General features: G+C 40.5%; 1 protein-coding gene across 2 annotated transcripts in view; it reads right to left on the bottom strand.

Moving 5' to 3' along the window:
• Positions 1-23,526, bottom strand: part of CSMD3 (CUB and Sushi multiple domains 3) — a 1,174,472-nt gene that overhangs the window by 384,715 nt on the left and 766,231 nt on the right. For both annotated transcript variants that reach the window (XM_037892097.2, XM_043539165.1), the window contains one exon: positions 17,275-17,444. In XM_037892097.2, the coding sequence (XP_037748025.1) occupies positions 17,275-17,444 (170 nt within the window). The remainder of the gene's footprint in view (positions 1-17,274; positions 17,445-23,526) is intronic.

Below are 23,526 nucleotides of genomic sequence, written 5' to 3'. Positions count from 1 at the left end.
GTGTGTGTATGTGTAGCTTGTACCTACCGAATCTTGGAATCAATTTAGTTCATGGGTCCTGCAGCAATCTGGGAAGAGCCAGCGTGCAAAATTACCCTGGCCACACCCTTCCTGTGTCAATACATGCCATTCCTGTTCGTGCCAACCCTGAGATGACCCCAATTTGTCCCCTGACATGGGGGAGTCTATCCGGGGAGTTTACATTCAGCTCTGCACATTCCTGAGGGTCTTCCTGTGCCAGGAATATTCCATGCAGGCATAGGCACAAACTAAAAAATTAGTGGGTGCTTTGCAATCCCTAGCAGCCAGCTCCCTCACCCCCAGCACCCCTCGTTGGTGGCTCTGATGATCTGCTCTTCCCCCTCCCTCCCCATGCCTCTCGCTCTCTGTGATCAGCTGTTCCATGGCATGCAGGAGGCGCTGGGGGCGGGGAAAGGGAAGAGTGAGGACGGGGCGTGCTCGAGGGAGGGGGCAGAACTGGGCGGGAAGATGAGGGGTGGAGTGGGAGTGGGAAGAGGCAGGGTGCGTGCTTGGGAGAAGGGTGGAGTGAGGGCGGGGCATGGGGCTGAGCAGGGATTGAGCACCGCTGGGGAAAGGAAAAGCCGGTGCTTGTGAATGCAGGGGCCTCATATGTCCTTGGTGGCCACTTTGGACAGAGTAAATATAAAGAAATAAAGAAATTACAATGTGTTAAGAAACACTGAGCCTTAGAATAAAAACATCATTGTTTCTAGACTCTCAGAAACTATGGTAATGAGGGGCATAGAGGTATCTAGACAGATGGATAATAACATGGTAAGCAATAAACAATTCTCGGGGTAAAAATTTTAGATTCAAATAAAAATAAAACTAATGATTATTAACTGAATAGGGTAGCACTAAAGTATATGCAGTAAAGACAGAGTGGATGCCTAGCTTAACTTTATTTACAAGTCCTTGAAAATTGAATTGAGATTAGTAATCAGGCTAGGCCAGAAGCACAGCAGCAGAATAAATGACTTTTGAAATGGAATTGAAAGCAAACCCGAAACGAAGAAAACCATTCTAGGAGAATTAGTGGTTCCCTATACAGCCATTTAAATCACATCTGACTTAAAGATAAAACAACTTGTATTTGATGGCCCTTCCTCTGATCCTGCCAAGCTACTTAAAATTGATATCTCTTAAAGATCCTGGCTTTATTTTATTTTTAAACATTTAAAAAAATCTGTCCTTAGTTAAATATATGCTGAAGACACAGCAGTTTTTCATAGATAAATCTGGAAAAAAATATTGGAGTAACTTTTTAGTGTTCAACCCTAGTGAAATGCATGATGGATTCAGGGTGTACAGTATAACCAATGCATAATTTTGTTGATAAGTAAGTATATGGCATGTGTGACCAATAACTAACATAAAGGTTATTAATAAATTACAAAGATTGGTCCCAGTAGTTTCCCAAAATCTCCCACAAGTCCATTTCATGAAATAAATATTCTATGATTTTAATTTTTCCCCAGAAAATATACTGTGTTGCAAATTTAATCAGTCTTCTTACTATATTAACCCTTTCCCACTGCTTAGTTTGACAGCTGAGCTCTCTCCAAAGCTGACACTAACTGGGAAATCACTGCCAAGGAAGGAGTACTGCAGAAAAGGGTCTGGTGGTTATAGTGGATCACAAACTAAATATGAATCAATATTGTAATGCCGTTGCAAAAAAAACCAACAACCCCAAACCAAACAAACAACCCTCCACCCACCCAGCCCCCAACATCATTTTGAGATGTATTAGCAGGAATGTTTTAAGAAAGACATGAGAAGTAGTTCTCTCACTCTACTTAGAACTGGTAAAGCCTTAACTGGAGTACTGTGTCCAGACCACACTTCAGGAAAGATGTAGACAACTTGGAGAAAATACAAAGGAGAGCAACATATATGATTAAAGATCTAGAAAACATGACCTGCAAGGAAAGATTTTAAAAAATGGCTTTGTTTAGTCTGGAGAAGAGAAGCCTGAGGGGGGAAATGAGAAGAGTCTTCAAATACATAAAAGTTTGTCACAAAGAGGAGTGTGATAAATTGTTTTTCTTATCCACTGAGGGCAGGACAAGAAGCAATGGGGTTAAATTGCAAAAAAGGGAGATTTAGGTTAGACAATAGGAAAAAATTCCTAACTGTCAGAATACTTTGGCCCTGGGGTAAACTGACCAGACAGGTTGTGGAATATCCATCCATGGAGGTTTTTAAGAACAGGTTAGACAAAAACCTGTAAGGGATGGTCTAGATAACACTTAATCCTGCCTCTCAGTGCAGGAGACTGAACTAAGTGACCTACTGAGGTTCCTTCCAGTCCTACATTTCTACAATTTCTATGATTCTATAAATCTGCTTTATGGATCTCTAGCAGGTTTCTTGTAAAATACACCTTACTCTATGCCATGTCTACGATGGAAAATAATTTCAAGGTTTGCTGAATTTCCTGGAATTCTCTGTCTGATTCACTGTATAAAAGAGCAGAGGGGAAATGGCCCCTGGGGCATTGGAGGAGAAAGGAGGAAAATATCATGCATTTAAATATAAAACAAAAACCACAACAAAACAACTTTTCCTCAGGCTGAGAGAATTGAATATCAATCTAATGTACATTTCAACTGAGAACACTGGGGAATCCCCTAGTCTAATACACTGGCATATAAACCCAAATTCAATGTGTTTGCATCACTTTCCTTTTCAGTCTTTTCTCCTTTCTTATATTTTATCCAGGTTACATGACCTACTAGAATTACATCCCTGGACGGATAAGAAGAAAAGAGCATTAGTCATTCACTCGGTTACTACCACAGGCCCAGTGATCATTTTCCACATATTTATCTTGCAAAGAGAATGGCAACAGCCTAATATCAGTTCCCTCATGAGATCTGTACCAGAAATCGTGACTAAGGGTGAAACTCTGGCTGCACTAAACTCAATGGGAGTTTTGCCAATGACGTCAGGGGAACCAGTATTTCACCCAGAGTCCAATGCTGAAGTTAACAGGGGTATTCATGAGTTAGGGGTGTCAAGATCGGCCCACTAGCTTGGTTTTAATATAGAAATGACCCTTTTCTTGATACCCCAACGTCCAAATAAGAATTTGTGCAGGCTATGCACTAAATGCATAGCAGGAACAAGGGTTCTGAAAACATGATTTGGCCTCAGAATGATATGTTTCCCTTTACATCCTTCAAATTCAAGGCGATGACTCTTGATTTGTTATTGCAAATTATCCATGTGGCATCTCACCGAAGACAAGGGTCTACCTGTGTGAATCATTTTGAAAGATTGATCTTCTTAATGGCACCCATATGTCTTACACAAATGTAAATAAAATTGTGTAAATGGTTCCCCTATCAAAATGAATTAAATATTGGGAAAAGGGTTTTTTAAAAAAAAAATATATTATGTTTTACGGATTTTTTAAATTACATAAATACTGTATGGAAAATATACTATTTTCATTGATAGATGGACCCAAATTCCACTGATTGAATGTCACTGACCCACATGATGCTTCTGAGTGCTAGCATTTATATTTGGATACCAGATTAAACCAGCCTACTTTTGGGAATTTGCCATCCCAAACAGAGATGACATATGGATATGGAAATCTACACTCTTTGAAAGAGGCAGAACAACACAATATTGACAGCTAAAACTGAAGCTAGCGTTGCCTTGTCAAACATATAATTTATTCTGTACATCAAACAGAAATGTGCATTTGAGGACAGAATAAGGCTCATATGTGTTTTTGTGCATGTACTAGCTCTTACCCACCAAAATATATAATCTGCTTCTATGTTTTAGTGGTCATGGTACACAAATGAATTATGACCTTGGGGGTAGAAAATTCCTAAGAAACCAAAATTTGGATTTCCATGCAAATGTTCCTTGTTTAGAGAGAGAGAGAGAGAGAGAGAGAGAGCTCCAAAAACTTATTCACAGGGCACATTAACATCTTAGGTCTTGTCTACACTATGAAGTTAAGTCAACATAAGGCAGCTTACGTCGACCAAATTATGGAGGTGTACACACTACAATGCTCCTCCCACCACTGTAACTCACCTCCTATGCAGACCTAATAAAACCACCTTGACAAGACGCACAGAGCTTTGGGGAACACAGTTAGAAAGACACAGTATCAGTGGAGACACTGTGTTGCTTGCATTAACCTAAGTGGCCTCCAGAAGGTGTCCCAGAATGCCCACCATTACCACTCTACTCACCATTTTGAACTCTGCTGCTCTGCAGCCAGGTATATAAGTATTCACCCCTCCCCTTTTGAAGTCCGAGGAAGTTTTGAAATTGCTCTTCCTGTTTGCTCGGTATGAAGAGTTAACATAGCTACTGCCCAGCAGACCATGCCATCTCGACGCAGAAAACACTCTTCTGCTTGGAGTACACCGGTGGTGGTGGATCTCCTGGGTCTGTGGTAAGAGGAGGCTGTGCAGTCACAGCTCCACTCCAGATGCAGGAACTTTGATATGCATGGCCAGATCGCTTGGCGGAGAAGGGCTATGACAGGGACATGCAGCAGTGCCATATAAAAATTAAGGAGATGAGGTGGGCATACCAGAAGGCAAGGGAGACAAATAGTCACTCTTGTGTGGAGCTGCAGACATGCTGCTTCTACAAGGAGCTCCATCCTCAGCAGCAACCCCACCTCCACCGCTAAGAGCCCCGTGGATACTTCGGGGGGCTGGAGTTACCAGCCACCGGAGTGAACTCCGAGGACAATATATTGAATGAAAGAGTGGAGGTGGAGGAGAATGGGGGACATGTGACAGGGAGATCTGGTAGCATGGGCAAGTAAGGATATCTTTTTGACTCCAGAACAGTCTAGTGTCCCCCAGCAGTGTAGCTGTGCTGAGTCTGATGCAGGGGAGGGAACCTCTGATAAGTACTCAGTTTGCTTCAATACTGCAGGGACACACACTACTTTTTTTCATCAGGCTAGAAGAGGTAGTGAAATAGCCTATACAAGTACATTTGCTATCTGCTTTCTCATTCCTCTGTACAACTAGGCAGCGGGAGCCTGTGGAAAAGTTTGTTTATGCACACCTGGATGTCCCGTGAATCCTTCATAGAGATCTCTAGGAAACTTTTCTTTCTGCAGTCTTCTGCCAAAGGTTTCTTATTAGGGATGCCTTGTTTCTTCCCCACGGTAGGACACATTGCCATGCCACTTCACAATTACTTCAGCAGGCACCATTGCAGCAAACAGGCTAGCAGCATATGGACCCAATGCAGCCACACACATGCAGGAGGTGCTCCCTTGCAGCCTTGGTTACCCTCAGGAGTGAGATATCAGCTACATTCATCGCCGCCTGTGGGAAACGGTGCCAGTATTCACGACGATAGATCTAGGTGCTTGTTCTGATAACCAGGTGCACAACACCCCCATTTGTCCCGACTCACCCCTCTCCTGCAGGCTGTACTCACCATGGCTGGGGCTGCCACCATGCTGAATGACTCCTAAGGGAAAGTGAGAAAGTTGTGCTTGTAACTTGTTTGGATCAAGGGGTATAAGTACAGTGACAATAAGACCTCTGTCCACTGTTTCTTTACCGGTGCAGATGTGGCCTTGAGGGTCCCCTCATGCACACTGGCAGAGCGGCTTGGGCAGATAAGGAGAAGAAAGAAGAGGGCTAAGGAAGACATGTTCCTGGAGGTGCTGCAATCCTCTGATGCTTCAGATTGTGAGCAGAGAGGCAATCAATGAGAAAATGTGGAGGGATACTGTGGAAAGAAAGCAGGTCCAGGAAGAGATGATAATGCTGCTCAGGGAGCAAACAAACATGCTGTGCTCTCTGACTGAACTTCAGGCTGAATACATCTGTGCTCGCCTCTCTCTGCAGAACTGCATCCCAGGATCTCCCTACATTCCCCCCACACATTCCATGTATCTTCCATTGCCACAATAGTATCCAAGGCACGCCACTCCACAGGATATCACGCACAATGACAGCTTAACATATAGTCAGCTGTGAGATCCTCGTTGGCCTACATGCCTGTGAATTCACTGTCCGTTCCCCTTTAAAGATATCTTTTTCCTGTGTGTAAGAAGTTTACCTCAGAATGACATAGGTATATTTGCATGGGTGTAGAATAAAAAATCAACTTATGGAAAGTGAATGAACCTTTATTATTCTCCAACACATGGTGACCGCTGCTAACATTCAGAGACAGTAGCAATAGGTGCATTTGCATTGTTATAATAGTACACACACAACAATTATAACAATGTTCATACCACAGTGCAAAAAAATAATGCCAGGCTCAACACATTACAGCAATTCATTGTTCGTTCATTGTTAAAATGCTCTTTCAAAGCCTCCATGATCCACATATCTCTCCATTTAGCCCCTCCGATAGTCCTGGTATCTGGCTGCTCAAAGTCAGCAGACAGCTGTTCAACTTCCATGTGCCACCCATGGGGAAACTTCTCCTCCTTTAACAGAAGGGTAGCTGTGTCAGTCTGGATCTGTAAAAACGGCAAAGAGTCCTGTGGCACCTTATAGGCTAACAGATGTATTGGAGCATAAGCTTTCATGGGTGAATACCCACTTCGTCAGATGTATTCACCCACGAAAGCTTATGCTCCAATACATCTGTTAGTCTATAAGGTGCCACAGGACTCTTTGTCACTTTCTCCTCCTTTGCTACACAGATATTATGAAGTGCACAGCAGACTGCTATGACTATGGGGACAGTGCCCTCACTGAGATCTAACCGGAGGAGACAGCACCAGTGACCCTTTAAGCGACCAAAGGCTCAAGAGTCATTCCATACCTGCTGAGCCTGTTGCTGAAGTGCTCCTTGCTGCTGTTAAGCTGGCCACTGTATGGCTTCATGGGCCATGGTGCAAGGGGTACGACGGATCTCCCAGGATCACTATTGGCATTTCCACATCCCCACTTGTAATCCTCTGGTCTGTAAAGAAGAGTCCCTGCTTGCAGCTTTCTGTACAGGCCTGTATTCCTAAAAATGCATGTGTCATGCACCTTCCCTGACCAGCCTGTGATGATATCCGTGAAACAATCTCAGTGATCCACCAGCACTTACAATGTCATAGAAAAGTAGCCCTTTCTGTTGATGTACTCCATCTCAATGTGGTCTAGGGCACACAATAGGGATATGTGTGCCATCTATTGCCCCATCACAGTTAGGAAATCCCATTGCTGCAGAGCCATCCACTAGTTCAAGCACATTACCTAAAGTCACAGTCATTCACAGCAGGAGGCAATTAATAATCATGCACACTTGCATCACAGCAACCCCATGTGGATTTCTGACTCCAGACTGATTCAGGAATGATCAGTAGTAGTCTGGCATTGCCAGCTTCCACACAGCAATCGCCACTCACTTCTCTGCCGTGAGGGCAGCTCTCATTTTGGTGTCCTTGTGCCTCAGAGTAGGGGCAGAGTAGGCTCCGTACACAGTACCAGGAAGGTGCCTTTGCACATTCAAAAGTTCTGCAGCCACTGTTCATCATCCCATACCTGCATAACAATGTGATCCCACCACTCAGTGCTTGTTTCTCATGCCCAGAACTGATGGTCCACCATGTGCAGCAGCTCCATGAACACCAAAAACAATCTTGAATTGTGTCTTTCCATAGCACACAGCAAGGCAGACACCAAAGCATCATCATCAGACTTGCAGCTCAGAAAATGCTGCAGGATCAGGTGAGTTGTATTCATAATGCTCAGAACAATACTGGAGAGCAGTCCAGGATTCATGCTTTCTGATGGAGATGACAAACGCACAGGTTACAGGGGCTGTTGAAAAGTGGTGAGAAATGTACTAGGAAGCCCATGGAATGATGGGTTGGTGAAAACTGCATCATGGGATGCTGCAACTGCCCCCATGAGTCATTGCACACCCTTCCCAAAACACTCTGCAGCGGATGATGGTGATTTGCACATTGGGATAACTACCCATGATGTACTGCTCACTGTGTCAGTGCAAGAGCTGCTACTGTGGATGCGCTACACCAACACAAGGAGTGTAGTGTGGACATGCAACAGTGGTTTAATTATAGTGGTAGCTGTACACCAACCTAACTTAAGTTGACTTAACTTTGCATTGTAGACATGGCCTTAGAGCTGGATCCTGAACAGTGTGAATGAGTGCCAAGTAAAAGTGATGAGTAGGGCAGGGAGTTCAGGGGAATTTGATCATGGATAGCTGTTCAACTCAGACACCAACCTTTCTCCCTCCACCCCCACCAGCTTCAAGAGTGAGACCTCTTTAGGATAATAAGAATCATGTTTACAGCCATGTTTTCTCAGACATTACAGTCTCCACAAGACATGCCCCCTTTTTACTCTGCACATTTGCAAGTAAAGAACAGACAAACTGGAGGAGTTAACTTGCCACTCAATGCATAAGTCTACACCTATTGCTTAAACTCATTCATGCCCATGCCCTTTGCTGATCCTGGAGCACACCACACTTGCACAGTCCTGATGTGATAGAAATGTTCAAAACTATGAAGCAGCAGTGTTACACAGAGGGTCATAAGTTGTTAACCTATTGACTCAGTCTTCATTCAGTTGTTCCTCCAAATTTTCACATTGTGGACCACTTCTTCTACCAGAGATACTTTCATAGACACATTCCCTCCCAATCACTCAATACCACATGCTCCCTGCAACATCTGGAGTCACTGGACACACTCAAAAATTGACAATATTAAGACAACAAGTTCATATATGCACTGGGCTCACTCATTTTGTACCTAAACTACTAATTACCTTTTGCAGGGTCTGCAGCCCCCTGTAGGTCTGATCTCTTCAGGGCACTCTGAGGTTTGCTTTCACTAGAGCTGGTCAGAAAAAAACTCAGATGGAACCATTTGCTATCAGAAAATGCAGCTGTCAAAATCAAAACACTATGCAAGTGTGCTGAATTCACTAAAATTTTGTTTCAGAGGAAAAAAGGTGGATTTTATTTTTTGCAAACTCAAAATCCTCCATGAAACAGAATATGCGATCTTTTGCACTTGCTGCACCTTGCACTTTCAATTTTAGTTCCATCTGTGAATCTGCTTTCAGTTGAAATTATGCATGACAAAGAACCATTGTCCTAGTTAATTACAGGGGCAAGGTTACGTTGAATGATATATTATTAATTATTAACTTTTTATTTGTATTGAAATAAACTAAAAATGAAAAGCCCTTGTTTCAGAACAGAACTTTTAATATAATTACACTTTTTTCAAACTACAGGAGCAAAGGCAACTATGTTCAGCTTATCAATACTTTCCTGTTGAAATGTGAATGCATTACTTAATGCCATAAAGCCTCTTGAGTTTAAAAGGAAAGGAGTAAGGGGAAACTGTATGAGTCATAACTTGGTAACTGAATGTGTCTGTTTTTCTGTGTCTTCCACCCCAATAGTTTACTCTCACATTTAGAATTCTGCAATCACTATGGTGCACAAACTCAGTCCTCACTGCAGTTCTAAAGAAGGGAACATCTGTTTGATAGTCACTAAAGACTGATATTAAATTGAATGGCATACAGTAACTATGGACATCTATTCTCATCCATATGCCACCATGGAACCTCCTTTAGCATTAAATCAAGACAGCACCAATAGCAGAATATACTTGTATGAATCAATGCTGAGGAAGTTATGTATTTATTACATTTCTAACAAAAAAACCCACACAATACCATTAGTCAGAACTGCTATATTAAACATAGCAAAGAGAGAGAAAATTACATACTAAAAGAAACAAATGGAAAGCAAGCTATATGTTCTGAAATCCACATTCTGCACCCTGATTAGACCAATTCAGAAACAATAAGTGTCAGCTCCTCCCTTCTCAACCTGGCATCAGAAGTAGTAATGATTTATTAGTGTCAAACAGACTGCTCCTTTACACTGTGGTGTCTCTGCTCCAGTTTTTTCTCTGCTTCACAGGAAAGGGTTTCAACATTGGGTGTTCTTGCTCGGATTTATTTTTCTTTGCAGCTTGAAAACTCTGAAAAACTAAAACTAAATGCCTGGAACACAGGCTTGCCTTTCAACCTACTCTTGTAGGGTTGTTTTGAACTAGTTGTATCAAAGCAGCCTCTAATCCTAAGAAGGACACAGCCAAGTGCTTGGATTCATCAAGGGCCTCCTTATCTGGTCATGAAAAAATCGGCCTGGCATGCTAGACTGATTTCCAAGGCTGAAAAACAGACCGAACACATTTGTCACTTCAGAAAGCACTCAGAATCAGGAATAGGGATCACAGACCCCAGGAGGAAAGAGACAGAAGTTGAGGAGAGATTACAATTCCTAAAGACTGTTTCTTAGGGCTTGTCTACACTAGGAAATTAACCAGAACAGCTATTAAAAAATGGCTATTATGGAATAACTCCCAATGTGGCCAATTTTAAAGTGCTACTGCACTTTAAATTCATGCCCTACCTTAATCCAAAATAACTTTTAAATGTAGAAAAGCCACTACTTAGATGCTGCCACCATTTTCCTTTTCCACTGAGGACAATGGAAGTCCAATCTACACTGAATTCTGGTGGTCACTTTAAAGTTGGCTGTTTTTGGAACTCAGCTTGTCTACACTTGAACTTTAGTTCAGATTTAAGTATGGTGTGAATTTAAAGGGCAATAGCTATTTTGAAATAAGAGTGTCCACAAGGGAAGCTATTCTGGTTAATTTTCCCATTTACACAAACCTTCGGATTCAGCTGTGCTCAGTCTCTATATCAGTAGTCATAGTAGGTTTTTTTTTTTTTTAACTTTGACACAAAAGCAGCCACAGAAGACACATTAGAGCAATGGACGAGTGGGAAAAGCATTACCATACTATTTTACCCACTATTTATTATTAATATAGCCAACTCATTGACTTTACTTCTGGTTCTCTACAAAAAAAATTTCAAGAGATGAAATAACTGAACTCAGCCAAATATATTAGCTAAAGACAAAACAGTACAATACAAAAAAACAATTATTATCTCAAAGCATGTTCACTTTAATCAGAAGATGTGCTTCAAAGATACACCCCTAAATCCACTGATGTTTATATCAAGTTTGTTTACAAGTTAAAAACACTTATTTTGTCACCTAAAATCCAACCCACTAATTTCTCAACTTGTTTTTCTGTTCTTTTCCTTATCTCTGTTTGAATACCACATTCCAAACCAGCTGGACATAGAGGTACATCCCAACCTGTGATAGAACTGTGATAGAACTTGACTTTGACAGGCTTCCTGTTTTCTAATGTCAAAACTGATTTCAGCCTGAAAAGTATTGTGGGATGCTTGACATGGGTGAACAGAATTGTAGGAAGAGCATAATATATTCACTTAACATAAGTGCCCAACACACACACAAACACACACACACACACACACACAGAGGATATTATATTAATACCATTCACATAATATCTATTAATGTAGCGTGTACTATGCCTAACATATATGTATTGGCTAATATCACTCAATCCAGTCTTACTGGAGAGGATGGCAATATCTCCTTATTTGTGGTGTCACCGAGACCAGAACTGAAGAGAGCAGCAAAACATTTAAGGAAAAAGACAAAGTAAATCTTGATGAATTCCCTATGTTCCAAGTTTCTCATACCAGTTAATGTGGCTAAAAGTGCGAACTTCCTGAAAAATGATTCATTTAGAGAAACATTTTCTAAGGTATCTCTCTTCCAGGGAATCCACTGATATGACACACAGATTTCTCCCCAACCCCCCACCAATCCACCCCCCCCCCCAAAAAAAAAAAAAAAAGCTGTTTAACTGTTCAATGTGGGTGAGGTAATATATCTTTTATAGGACTATTTTCTGTTGGTGAAGGAGATAAGTATTCCAGTTTACACAGATCTCTTCTTCGGTCTAGGAAAGGTTGTCAGAGGGTCAGGGCTAAATACCAGCTGGAACAGATTGTTTAGTATAAGCAGTTAACATACTGTAAGAGACCATTAAAGCTGAAGTGGCCAGTTAACACCTCCATAGTCAGAGTCTATTGGCTCATTTTAACACAACACAGAGCTCTCCTGGAGTGAACTGTAATGTTACAAGAATCTAACTCACAACAGAGAAGTACTTCCCATTATCTTCAGGCTTGTCTACACATACTGTGCTGTATCTGTGCAGCTGTGCTACTGTGGTGCTTAGTGAAGATGCTACCTATGCTGACAGAAGAGCTTCTCCCATTAGCGTAGGCACTCCCAACTCCCTGAGTGAGGGTTCAGGTCTGCATAACTACATCACTCGGGGATGTGGATTTTCCACACCCCTGAGCAACATAGTTATACTGACATAAGTCTGCAGTGGAGACCAAGCCTACAAAAAATGTTACCTTGTTGTGTCCTAGTCACAAGGACTCTCAAAGAAGAAACCTCACAAGACTTAACACCTGGCACAGGAATTGTTTGGGGATAGCCAGAAATAGCCACCCTCTAGTGTAAGCTATTTATTATCAGCTTTTTTTGCACTCAGAACTCTGATCTACAGGCAGCAGTCAAAGAGGCTCTCTCAACACCCTCAGAAGACAACTTGAGGACACAGCTTTTTGAAATATTCTCTTCACTAACACAAAGGTGTTTTTTGTGTTTGTTTTTACAGCAAGATAAATAACACACTATAATTATCTCTCTGTAAAATCCTAAATGGATTGTAAAAAACCTTTGTAGTAGTCAACATCAGTACTATACCCCCTCTCTCTTGTTGACCTCACTAACTTAATTGCTAAATAAAACTACAGTACCTTGGGTCCATATTTTTTTAGGTTTTTTTAAAGTGGGATAGGTAACACACATTAGTTATCCTTTGATTAAAAACACACACTCTTTTTTGTTAGTGAAGGCATCAGAGTGCCTTCTTCACAAATGTCAGAAAGGATACAGCCTAGAATTAGATTATTTTAGTTGCTTCAAACTGTCTACCATTATGGCACATGCTGGCTTTTTCTTAATGCTAACCACTATGCTTGCGATGCACTTCCAATTCTGGTCTGTCAAGTCACTATCTCCACACCTAAATCCATCCACAAAACTCAATACTTACATAAGGCTCACAGGAAGCAATTCACAGGAATTGTTCAGAGGAAGTAAACCAAACCAAACCAAACCAAAGCTTTAATCTGAACCATTAAGGTTTCCTCATGTCTTAGACGATTAATGATCTTGGTGTTGTAACTCATGTTACTCCTTACCCCAATCCATGCATATTGTTGGTCTTCTCACTCATCATTTCCAGTTAAATCCCTGGAAGTTAATCAGAGTTTTGCTACTGACTTTCATCAAGTCATGGACTCTGCCCTTCATGTCTTCAGTTAAACTGTATAAACTTTGGGACTGGGACTATTTCTTTAATTTATTTATTTTTTTTAAAAAAATTACTCCTGAATGAGTACATCCACATGGATGTTAAATGTCCTCTAATTTATGTGCATTAACTTCACACCTTTAGTTGATTTGTGTTAATTTTCATGAGTATCCTCATGCTGACAGAACTTCAGGTGCTTTTGAAAATCCCACCAATTATGTGACATTGTTGTTGTAAGAAAGCAATAATGAAGTCAAATAAATAATATAAACTGAGTTCATCTAATGTAAAAAAAACCCTATTGATGATGGATTTTCAAGCTCCTGGTGAAGTAACAGAATTGCTATAGCAAGAGACCCAAATGTTCTTCATATAAGAGGAAGTATGCATGTATGAACCATCAAATTCTTGGTTTGATTAGTTAATTTTGAGATGACAAGGTTGTCATTTTTTGCACATAGCTTTTCCAGGAATCACTTGGTAATCTGTTTATGTATGACAATGACTTATGCTTAAGACTCCACCTTCAACAAAGTTGAACCAGACTGAAAGTATGTAAAATCAATAAGGTTTTGAGGGGATTATTTAATGAGCCGGGGAAAACCTGACAGGCATCATGGAACACACAGGTCACACAAAAACACCTGTGCATTTTTATCACAGTTCAGTCATTTTATTCCTAAGATCCTTCTGACCTCTTGGATGTATATTACCTAGGTGTGGTCAGTCATTGCTTTTTAAATGTATCAGTTTGCTCCAGAAGCTCTTCTTATGAAACCTTAAGCTCTAAGAACACCTCATCTTTTTTCTAGAAAATAGTAGGTAAGTATTTTCTTTTAGGAAATAAGAGAACTCTACTTTAACAAGAGAAACCTAGAATTAACAGCTACTGCCTAACATCAAATTGCTTTTTCCCCCACATCATCTCAGAGATTATGAAATGCAGTCCTTCTGTGGACTGGGTCATTTGGGGAGAAATTATAATTCCACTCCGAGTCCCCACCCCCCAATCCATCCCTTCCCCCAAGGCCCCACCCTTGCCCCACCTCCACCCCCGCCCCTCCCCCAAGCATGCCTTGCCCTTGCTCTGCCTCTTCCCACCCCCGTTCCACCCCCTCCCTACACCTCCCACCCACCCCGAACAGCTGATCGACAGGGCCCACCGAGTACTTAATTGGAGGGGCCCACCAAACAGCTGATTGGTGGGTGGCTGGTGGGTGCTGAGCACCCACTAGTTTTTGTACGTGGCTGTTCCAGCCCTGGAGCACCCATGGAGTTGGTGCCTACGCCACTGGGTATCATCCTTCCTCAAGATCCCTCTGTTATGTTGTAACTCTGCCCTGCCCCCAATTCAGGTAAGCACCTAAACTTTGATCATAATTGATGATGGTGCTGTGGCTGTCTGTCAAATAGTTTAGGAGGAATTATAGCTTATTACTGTAATTCAAAGGTGGTGATTTGATATGCAAGAATCCATTTACCAGCTGACACTTTTATTTATTTATTATTCATCCCCATTTAAGTCAGAGAAAAATTCTGTGAGTGATATTTATAGCTATTCTTCAGTGCTTTTTCTTCTTCCTTTGCACTACCCTTGAAAATGAAGATACAAGCATATTCATTAAATGTAAAAATAATTAAATAAGTAAAAACATTCCAAGCTAATATTTTCTAAAGGAACGTAAAAGGAAAGCTGGTGAACATTGAAATCTGTGTTTTTGTCATGGCAACTCAATCATAAATCTTCTCTGAACTGCCTGTGCGCAGATAAAAATGGCATGGCTAAAGCAGGGAGAAGAGTTGCATTGCTTCCTAGTTAAATGTCAAAGTAATTCAATACAGTAGAACTTCAGAGTTACAAACACCAGAGTTCTGAATTGACCAGTCAATCACACACCTCAGTTGGAACTGGAAGTGCACAATCAGGCAACAGCAGAAGAAGAAAAAAAAAAGAAGCAAAATATAGTACAATGTGTTAAATGTAAACTACTAAAAAATTAAAGGGAAAGTACCATTTTTCTTCCACATACACCTCTACCCCGATATAATGCGGTCCGATATAATGCGAATTCGGATATAATGCGGTAAAGCAGCGCTCCGAGGAGCAGGGCTGCTTTACCTTGCTATATCCGAATTCATGTTACCACAAGCGGTTCCTCTGTGCCCCGCCCCTTACTTGCTGCAGCCACCCCCACCCCAGCTCACCTCTGCTCCACCTCCTCCCCTGAGCGCGCCACTGCCACTCCGCTTCTCCCCCCTCCCTTCCAGGCTTCCTGCACCAAACAGCTGATTGGCACGGCGAGCCTGGAAGGGAGGGAGGGAGGGAGGAGGCAGAAGTTGAGCGGCAGCGGCACGCTCAGGGGAGGAAGCGGAGGTGAGCTGCGGCGGGGAGCGATTCCTCTCCCTACCCCGATATAATGTGGTCTCACCTATAAGACGGTAAGATTTTTTGGACTGCATTATATCGGGGTAGAAGTGTAGTAAAGTTTCAAAGCTGTATTAAGGCAATGTTCAGTTGTAAACTTCTGAAAGAACAACCATAACATTTTGTTCAGAGTTACAAACATTTCAGAGTTACGAACAACCTCCATTCCGAGCTTCTACTGTAGAATGTTTTCATTTTTACTTATAGATAACAGATTTGGATAGTTCAATTTTATTTATGGTCATGAGGAATTCCATCCATAATTTTCTATATAAAAAAACTATAAAGAAAAACTGGTATATTTACTTCTATCAGTGGTGTGGGGATAGTGATCTATATGTAGGCCAGAACCTCTAAATGTAGGCCCAAATCTCATCTCTAACGAATCATTATTTTCTCTAACTCAATTCACCACTTGTAAAATACCATAATTGGTAAAACTGACTACTTACATACCTCACATGGATGTTGCAAGGATTAGTTTTATTTAATGTTTTTTTTTTAATTGAAGATAAATGGTAAGCATTAACTCTCTTATCAATTAGTAAAGTAACAGGATAATTAAAGGAAACAGTCAATTACTTTGTACACAGCAACGCAAAAAATAGGGAATGTAATTTCTGCATTTTTGTGTAGTCCTTTGAAGTAGTTCATTTCTGTTAATTTGATGGAGTTAACATTTGTTTTTTAGTTTTGTTTTTCGTTTTGCTTTTCCATAAAGCCTGGGACTATTTGTTGTTTTGTTTGTTTCTGCCTATTTGCCTATTAGAAACGGTTTAACAGTGTTTAACCTGGAATGTAAATCTCTAAGCAATGTATTCAGGTAGAAATGTAAATATTTTGTTAGTCTATTAATAAAAAAGTACCTAACAACATTTTAAAAAACTGTAGTTGTTAGGGTGATAGCTCTACATCAAATTAATAATGTTAGTATTTGAGATCAATTTTTAAAAGTGCTGGGAGCCCAACTGGAACTGATGGTGCTCAACATTTTGCGGAAGGTGCTTCATACCATGCAATTCCAGACCCCTCATAAGTGCATTCCTTGTGTGCCAGTCAAAGAACCATATAAAATTAAGCCTCTCAATGTAATTGGACAGAGGAAAAAATATTACTTCCTAGACAAGAACAAAACTTTTGAAAATTTTGATGCAAAAACATGAGTCATAGGAGACATGCAACCCTGTTAAAAGATTAGTATGTAACATACATAGTAAACTTACATACAAATATAAGACTGCAGAGTATGCTTGGTCTTAAAATGTTTTTATGGCTATAAAAACATGGATATATGGTTAGAGAATGGACATGTAAAGGAATGGGAGACTGTAGACAAGATAAAAGCTTGCCTTGTTCTTGACTTATTACATGTGGAATTGTTTTAGATAGAAGATATTTTACTATAATGGCAATTATTAATATAAACTCACATAAAATTGTAATACTACAAACAGATGAACAGCACAATGGCATGAAAGCATGATGTGTTTAGAAATAACATAGACACATTACAAAAGTGACAACCTACCTTAAGAACATCTCCTTGTGCTAAGTGAAATGTTCTGGCTGAAATATTGATTCCCTTCCCTGCTTGTACCTGAATGCTATAAATGCATTCATGGTTGTTTCCATAGTTGAGTGGGTAATTGGGGGACAGCAAAATTCCTTCATTATTTGTTGCAGAGGCTCCACATTCAGCTGCAGGTAAAACAGAATGTTGAGGTATAGCTTAATAGAGGACATAAATATTTCAAATAATGGTATGGGAATGTTAATGCAATCTACAAAACATTAACATTTGTTGTTATCTAGAGTCTGGTTATAAAATAAATTAATGACAGTGAATTATTAGAATTTCTTCACCTGAAGATTCCACAAATATTCATAAATGTATAAAATACTTTAATAAACTATTCTAAATAATATACAATAATTTTGAAATATGATAATAATTATAAAGATAATAATGGAAAATATTTGAACAAGCCTCTATTTTTGTTTGGGTTTTTTTAGTTCCATCTTTGTTATTTTTTTCAAAAATTATTGAAGACGAAAATTAAATGAAAATAATGATACTTTGGAAGTCACATGGAAGATCTGCATACAAAAACATACCAAAATATCTCTAATATTAATTTAATAAAAATAACCACAATAGGTGGATGGTATAAATTATGGAGTAAAATAAAAAGTTATAAGTTCAAAATTTACCAACCTAATAAAATAGGAGTAATCTAAATAATAAAAGAGTAAAAAGAAAATTCCCAGACAAGAACTCCATTAAGAGGGATTAAAAGTGAAAATACATAATAGTAATTTAGGAAAAAATACATTACAATTATGATGTACTTATTCCAAAACCAAACATTATTAAACCAGGCAATTAACAGTTAAGGTTAAAAACAAAATAGATCAAAATATCCAAAAATCAAATTTGTGGAAATCTGTACTTAAGGCACCAAATAACCTTAGCTCTGACTTGTAGTGATATCATCTAGTAGTCATATGATTATGATTAAGACATTTTAGAATTTGTGGTCCCAGAACAGATTTAAATGATAGCAAAAGGACATTAGATTCCCTCTTGCCACCCACTTCACCTTGCGTCACTTTAGGACAAAGTTAAGGTTATTTGGGCGTCCTAACTGTGCAATTCCATATCTTAAATTTGGATTTATTTTAAATTTAACCTGAACTTTGAATTTCCTAGGTTTATAATGCTTGTTTCTGGGATAGTTACATCCTCCATGTAATGTATTTGACCCTAAACCATTGGTATGCACGCTAAGCTTTAACTCCATTTTACCATAGTTTTCCTTTGGTTCTAATGTTCGGAAATTTTCTTGGTTTGTTGTTTTACATACCAAAATAATTATACCATGCTATACTGGTAACAATTTTAATACATATATGCTATCAACCTTAAAAGTTTTTTTCATTATTTTTAACTTTTAAAGTCAGATGTACACTTTGCCTGGAGCAGCGGAAAGTAGCAAGTGCATAGTGGCCAGATAAGCTGTGTGAAAATCATTAGAGCAGCCAAAGCACCCAGAGAGCATGACCTGACTTCCTCCTCTCTTCTGTCCTCCAAATTCCTCTCCACTAACTCCCTTTTCCCCAATTCATCCTGCTTGCTGCACCCTACATTCCCTGTGGGTGTGCACACAAACACACCAGTTCCTCCCACATTCCCCTCTATAGACATATGCATATACATTAGTGAAATCTCTAGTGTCCCCCTCCCTCCTGACCTTATTGTTGAGTACAGCTGGTGTAATGGGTAGTTTTGAAAAGAAAATTACGGATTAGTGGTCATCTTTGCAATTATTTTTCACAACTGAAAATACTCCTTCAGTAGATGCTGATGCAGAAAGTTGTCTTCTTCTGAATGAAGAACTGCCCTCTTTCAAAATGGCTACCATTTCCCATTGTTCTCAACGGGACTGAGGCTGGCTAAGATGCCCCCTTTCAAAATGACCACTGCCTCCCATTTTTCCCTTATGGAAGCTAATAGACCCCTGTGTTTCCAGAAGATGGAGAGGAGCAGGTGAATGTAGACTATGGCCATTTTGCTTATTGAGAACAATGGGAGATAGGTGTCATTTTGAAAGGAGGCAATTCTTCATTCAGTTTTCTCTAGAACAGTATTCTTCAACCTCTATTGAAGAAGAAACTTTAATTTATGATGAATAACAACAAAAAAGCTATCATTAATCTTTTTTTAAAACCCCTTCGAAGTAGATTAAGATGAGGTTTCAGTGAGTTTAAACCATAAGAGTAGTTTGAAGAGTCTACTTTTCTGTTATTAAGATCATTAGGGACAAAACAAAGTCTAAAATGTGGTGCTAAATATCTTTCAGGACCTTCATTTTTACTTATTTTAACTAATTAACAGTTTAACCTGTAAATTCTCAGAAAATGCATTAATTAACCAGAGTAACTGTAATTTTGAAGAGATGCTGTATTTTTCATACATAACATGGAACTATGACCCACAATTTAACTGCAAAATCCTAATCAAGATAATACGATTTATTACAATGATCATCCTGCCACTTTAAGATGGGGGAGGGAGTGTTTGGATTGCTGGCCGAGTGAAGGGAACAGCACTTTATGGCTGTGGGGTGGGGAGATGAAAACTGCTGCAAAAAGGGGCAGCGTGGTCGCTGACTTATCTCCTGGGAATGCAGGCTTTAAAAGGGGCAGCTCAGGGCTTAAAGCCTTCCTTTTGGGCTCTGTTAATGCATGTCATTATGGGCGGTAGGTGCCTTACACCCTGAGCCCTCAAAAGGAAAAGGGTGGGGGTGCCTAAACTGATTGGGTCACGCCTTGAGCTCTCAGTAGGTTATAGGCAGGGTGCCCTAGATTTTTGCAGGTAACAGGGTCTCTGGCCTTCAGCCCCATGAGTTTGGGGCTGCCAGGGCTCAGGGCTTTCTAAAAAATACATTTATTTTAAGATAAAAGCACTACAGAGAAAACATACTAAAAACAATAAAAGCCCTACACACATCCTAATAGCTTACCAGGGATAACCTTTCACGGATTCAACAGGGGATCTGGCTAATGTCAGTTCTTCCAAACCTTACCTAAGTATTACTTCCCCCCCAGCGGCTGCCCTATAGAAGGTTCTGGTTTTAAAAAAGCAACAACAACAACAAAAATGCTCGATCTAAGTCAGTTTAAACTCAGACTATGTATCCAAAAGTCCTTTCTTTGTTTCTTGTGCTCTGGAGAATCCAGTACGAACAAGTATATGGCAAGCCTCTCAAGGTGATAGTACCTCTTTGAAGATGTTACAGCCTTAGTGAATTTACTTAGTCACCCATCACTATTCTCAGTTCCTGGAAGGCTGTGGTACCCCATAAAATCCATGGCCCATAGGGATACCTAAACTTAATATGGTAAGATCTCCCAGAGATATTGCAAGAAATTGCCATATCTGTCACAAGATTATTATAGGTTGTGCAGATAAGATTTGAAGACCAGCATACGAAAATTGCCTTGGCCAGGTGAGGATTATCATTATTTTGCCTACTTATATTAATGGAATTGGAGAAACACGTAGAAAAGATGCAAGAACCCTGGAATCAAGAATGCATCTGAAATGGACCCTGAGTCTGACCCCTTCCGGAGCAGAAGTGATGGCACTTCCCATTCTTCCTAGTGGCAAGACCTCACTTGCTGAATATCAATCAAATTACGTAATCTGTTGTGGACCACCCATCGTTATCAACAAACTTTCCATAGAAGCAATCTGGTAGAACATTTTGAATTCCTGGAAGATGAATCACCGTCAGGGTGACTATGTATCATATGCAAAAGTTCTGGAGATGTGCCACTTCCTGACACTGGGGAGTGGATCTTGCTTTGCTCTGCTTGTTCAAGTAAAATACAGCAGTAGTTTTGTCCATCATGACCTGTATGGTAAGCCCCTTTGTGACTAGTAGAAAGTCTGTGAAAGCATTGTAAATGGCTCAGCTCCAGGATGTTTATGTGAAGGGTTGATTCTTGTGGGGTCCACAAGTCTTGCTATAGCAAGTTGTCCAAAAGTGTTCCCTAGCCAAGCATAGATGGATTCATCATCAGAGCTTTCATTGGCAGAGGGAGGAAGAATGGAACCATTTGCAGGTTTTTGTTGGGTCCATCCACCACTTTAATGTCAACAGAACCCGAGGTGGAGCACGAACCAACAGGTCCAGATGATGATTGCTTGATGGATGTAGACTTCAACAACTCTTGCATACAGTGAAGGTAAAGTCTGGCATGCTGAGCCAGGATGCCATATGTCCCAGTAGTCTGAGACATGTTCTCACAGGTGTTCTTGGCTTAGCCAGAAGATTGGTGCACAGGACAAGCACAGCATGATTTTTTGGGGGGAGGAGGCTGGGAGAGAGAAGAGGGAAGACACATCATTGCTATCATGGAGTCCAGAATGACCCTAATGAACTCCATTTTGGGTGTGTGTGTGTGCTGGGATCAGTACTGACATGTCTTTTCTTATTTTCAGAGCTAATTAGGAAAATAGCATCTGAATATGACGGATGAAGTCTGTTACTTGTTGATGAGTTTCTCCCCAAATCAGCCAGTTGTCTAGCATGAGAACACTTGGACTCTCATTTTCCTCAGGTAAAACGCCACTACCAGAAGTCATACCATGATCTCTGGGAGGTATCAACAGGCCAAATGGTAGTACTATGTGCAAGCAATGACAACCACCCACTAGGAACATTAGATACCTTCTACGGGCTGTGTAGATCACAGCGTGGAAATAGGAATCCTGGAGACTGAGAACAGTGTACCAATCATTCAGGTCTATGGATAGGATAGTAGAAGCAAGTGACACCATCCCAAACTTGAGGTTTCTAATGAAGGTGTTTAGTAATCTTGGGTCAAGACTATCCTCCTCTGCTTTTTGGGAATGAGGAAGTAAAGGGAATAAGCCCCTTGATGAGATTTCTTCTACTGCTCTAAAAAATGAAGAGATTGCACCACAAGATGTCGGACACTCTCATGAGACGGGTCCCTGGATAGGAAGGGAGAAGGTGGTTGAGAATGGGAAAGAGACTGGAACTGGATGCTATATCCCACCTCTTCAATTTCCAGAACCTGCTGATTTGTGATGATGTTGTTTCAGAACCACAGAAATGCTATAAATTGGTGGTGGGCAACCTGTGGCGTGCAGGCCACACACAGCTCATTAGTGTAATCTGCTGGTGGGCTGCCAGACAGTTTCACCATTCCTGGCCAGTGGGAGCTGGGGGAAGCAGTGGGAAGCACATCCCTGCAGCCCGCGCTGCTTCCCACAGCTCCCATTGGCCAGGAATGGCGAACCGCGGCCACTGGGAGCTGCGGGTGGCCGTGCAAATGTAAACAAACTTTCCCACAGCCCACAATTAGATTACCTTGATGGGCTATATGTGGCCCGTGGGCCACAAGTTGCCCACCACTGGTATTAATGGTTCCAAAAAGGAGGGTATGGGAACATCTGAAGCTCTCAAGTGAGCAGTCAAATCTACTGCCTAGCACCTGAAGGAGGCAAGTGAATTGACACACCAGTGAAAGTACAAGACTTTCTCCTGGGAAATTGATGTTGCTTCCTTTGTAGATCCACCTCATGGTTTTTGTTTAACTGATTTTCATAAAGAAACCATTAAAAGTACAAAAATTCAAGTGACTTACACCTTGTATATGTTTCCAAATACCTCATGCCTCACAGGACCACCAACAGAATTACATAATCACACAATTTTACAACTTGTCAAAGCTGTAAGACAGACAATACATAACCAAACAATACTATATAGACATAATATGTTAGGCAAGAGGTAATGGTAATAAAATTAACTACATACATGAATAGGGAGAGGAGGGAAGAAGAGGACGGGGAGGGAAAATGAAGTGACATCAGGAGTAATGAAGGTTTGCCATTCTTTGGACCATCTCAACATTTTTTTATCCAAATGTATCTAGAAATAGGGTCCAACTTTCTTCAAATTCACATAATTGCTCTCTATAGTGATCAGCTATTATTTCTTTGGCTACTAACTCAGACAGGTCCAAATGTCACTGTTCTATCCTGAACATAAGCCTACTTTTCCATTTTAGTAAAATTGTGTGCTTGGTAATCATCTGAGTCATTAAGAACCAAAGATTTTGTGGTGGTTTTAAACACAATTTAGCAGGTAAATAATCTATGACATAATTTTCATCTGAGATTTGACTGCTGAAGCTGAGCACCATTTTAGCTCGTGTCCAGTTTTTTTCTACAGCTGCCAGACTG

This window comes from Chelonia mydas, chromosome 2 (genome assembly GCF_015237465.2).
Source record: "Chelonia mydas isolate rCheMyd1 chromosome 2, rCheMyd1.pri.v2, whole genome shotgun sequence".
In the NCBI taxonomy this organism is placed as follows: Eukaryota; Metazoa; Chordata; order Testudines; family Cheloniidae; genus Chelonia; species Chelonia mydas.
This window is presented reverse-complemented; position numbering and strand designations above follow the sequence as displayed.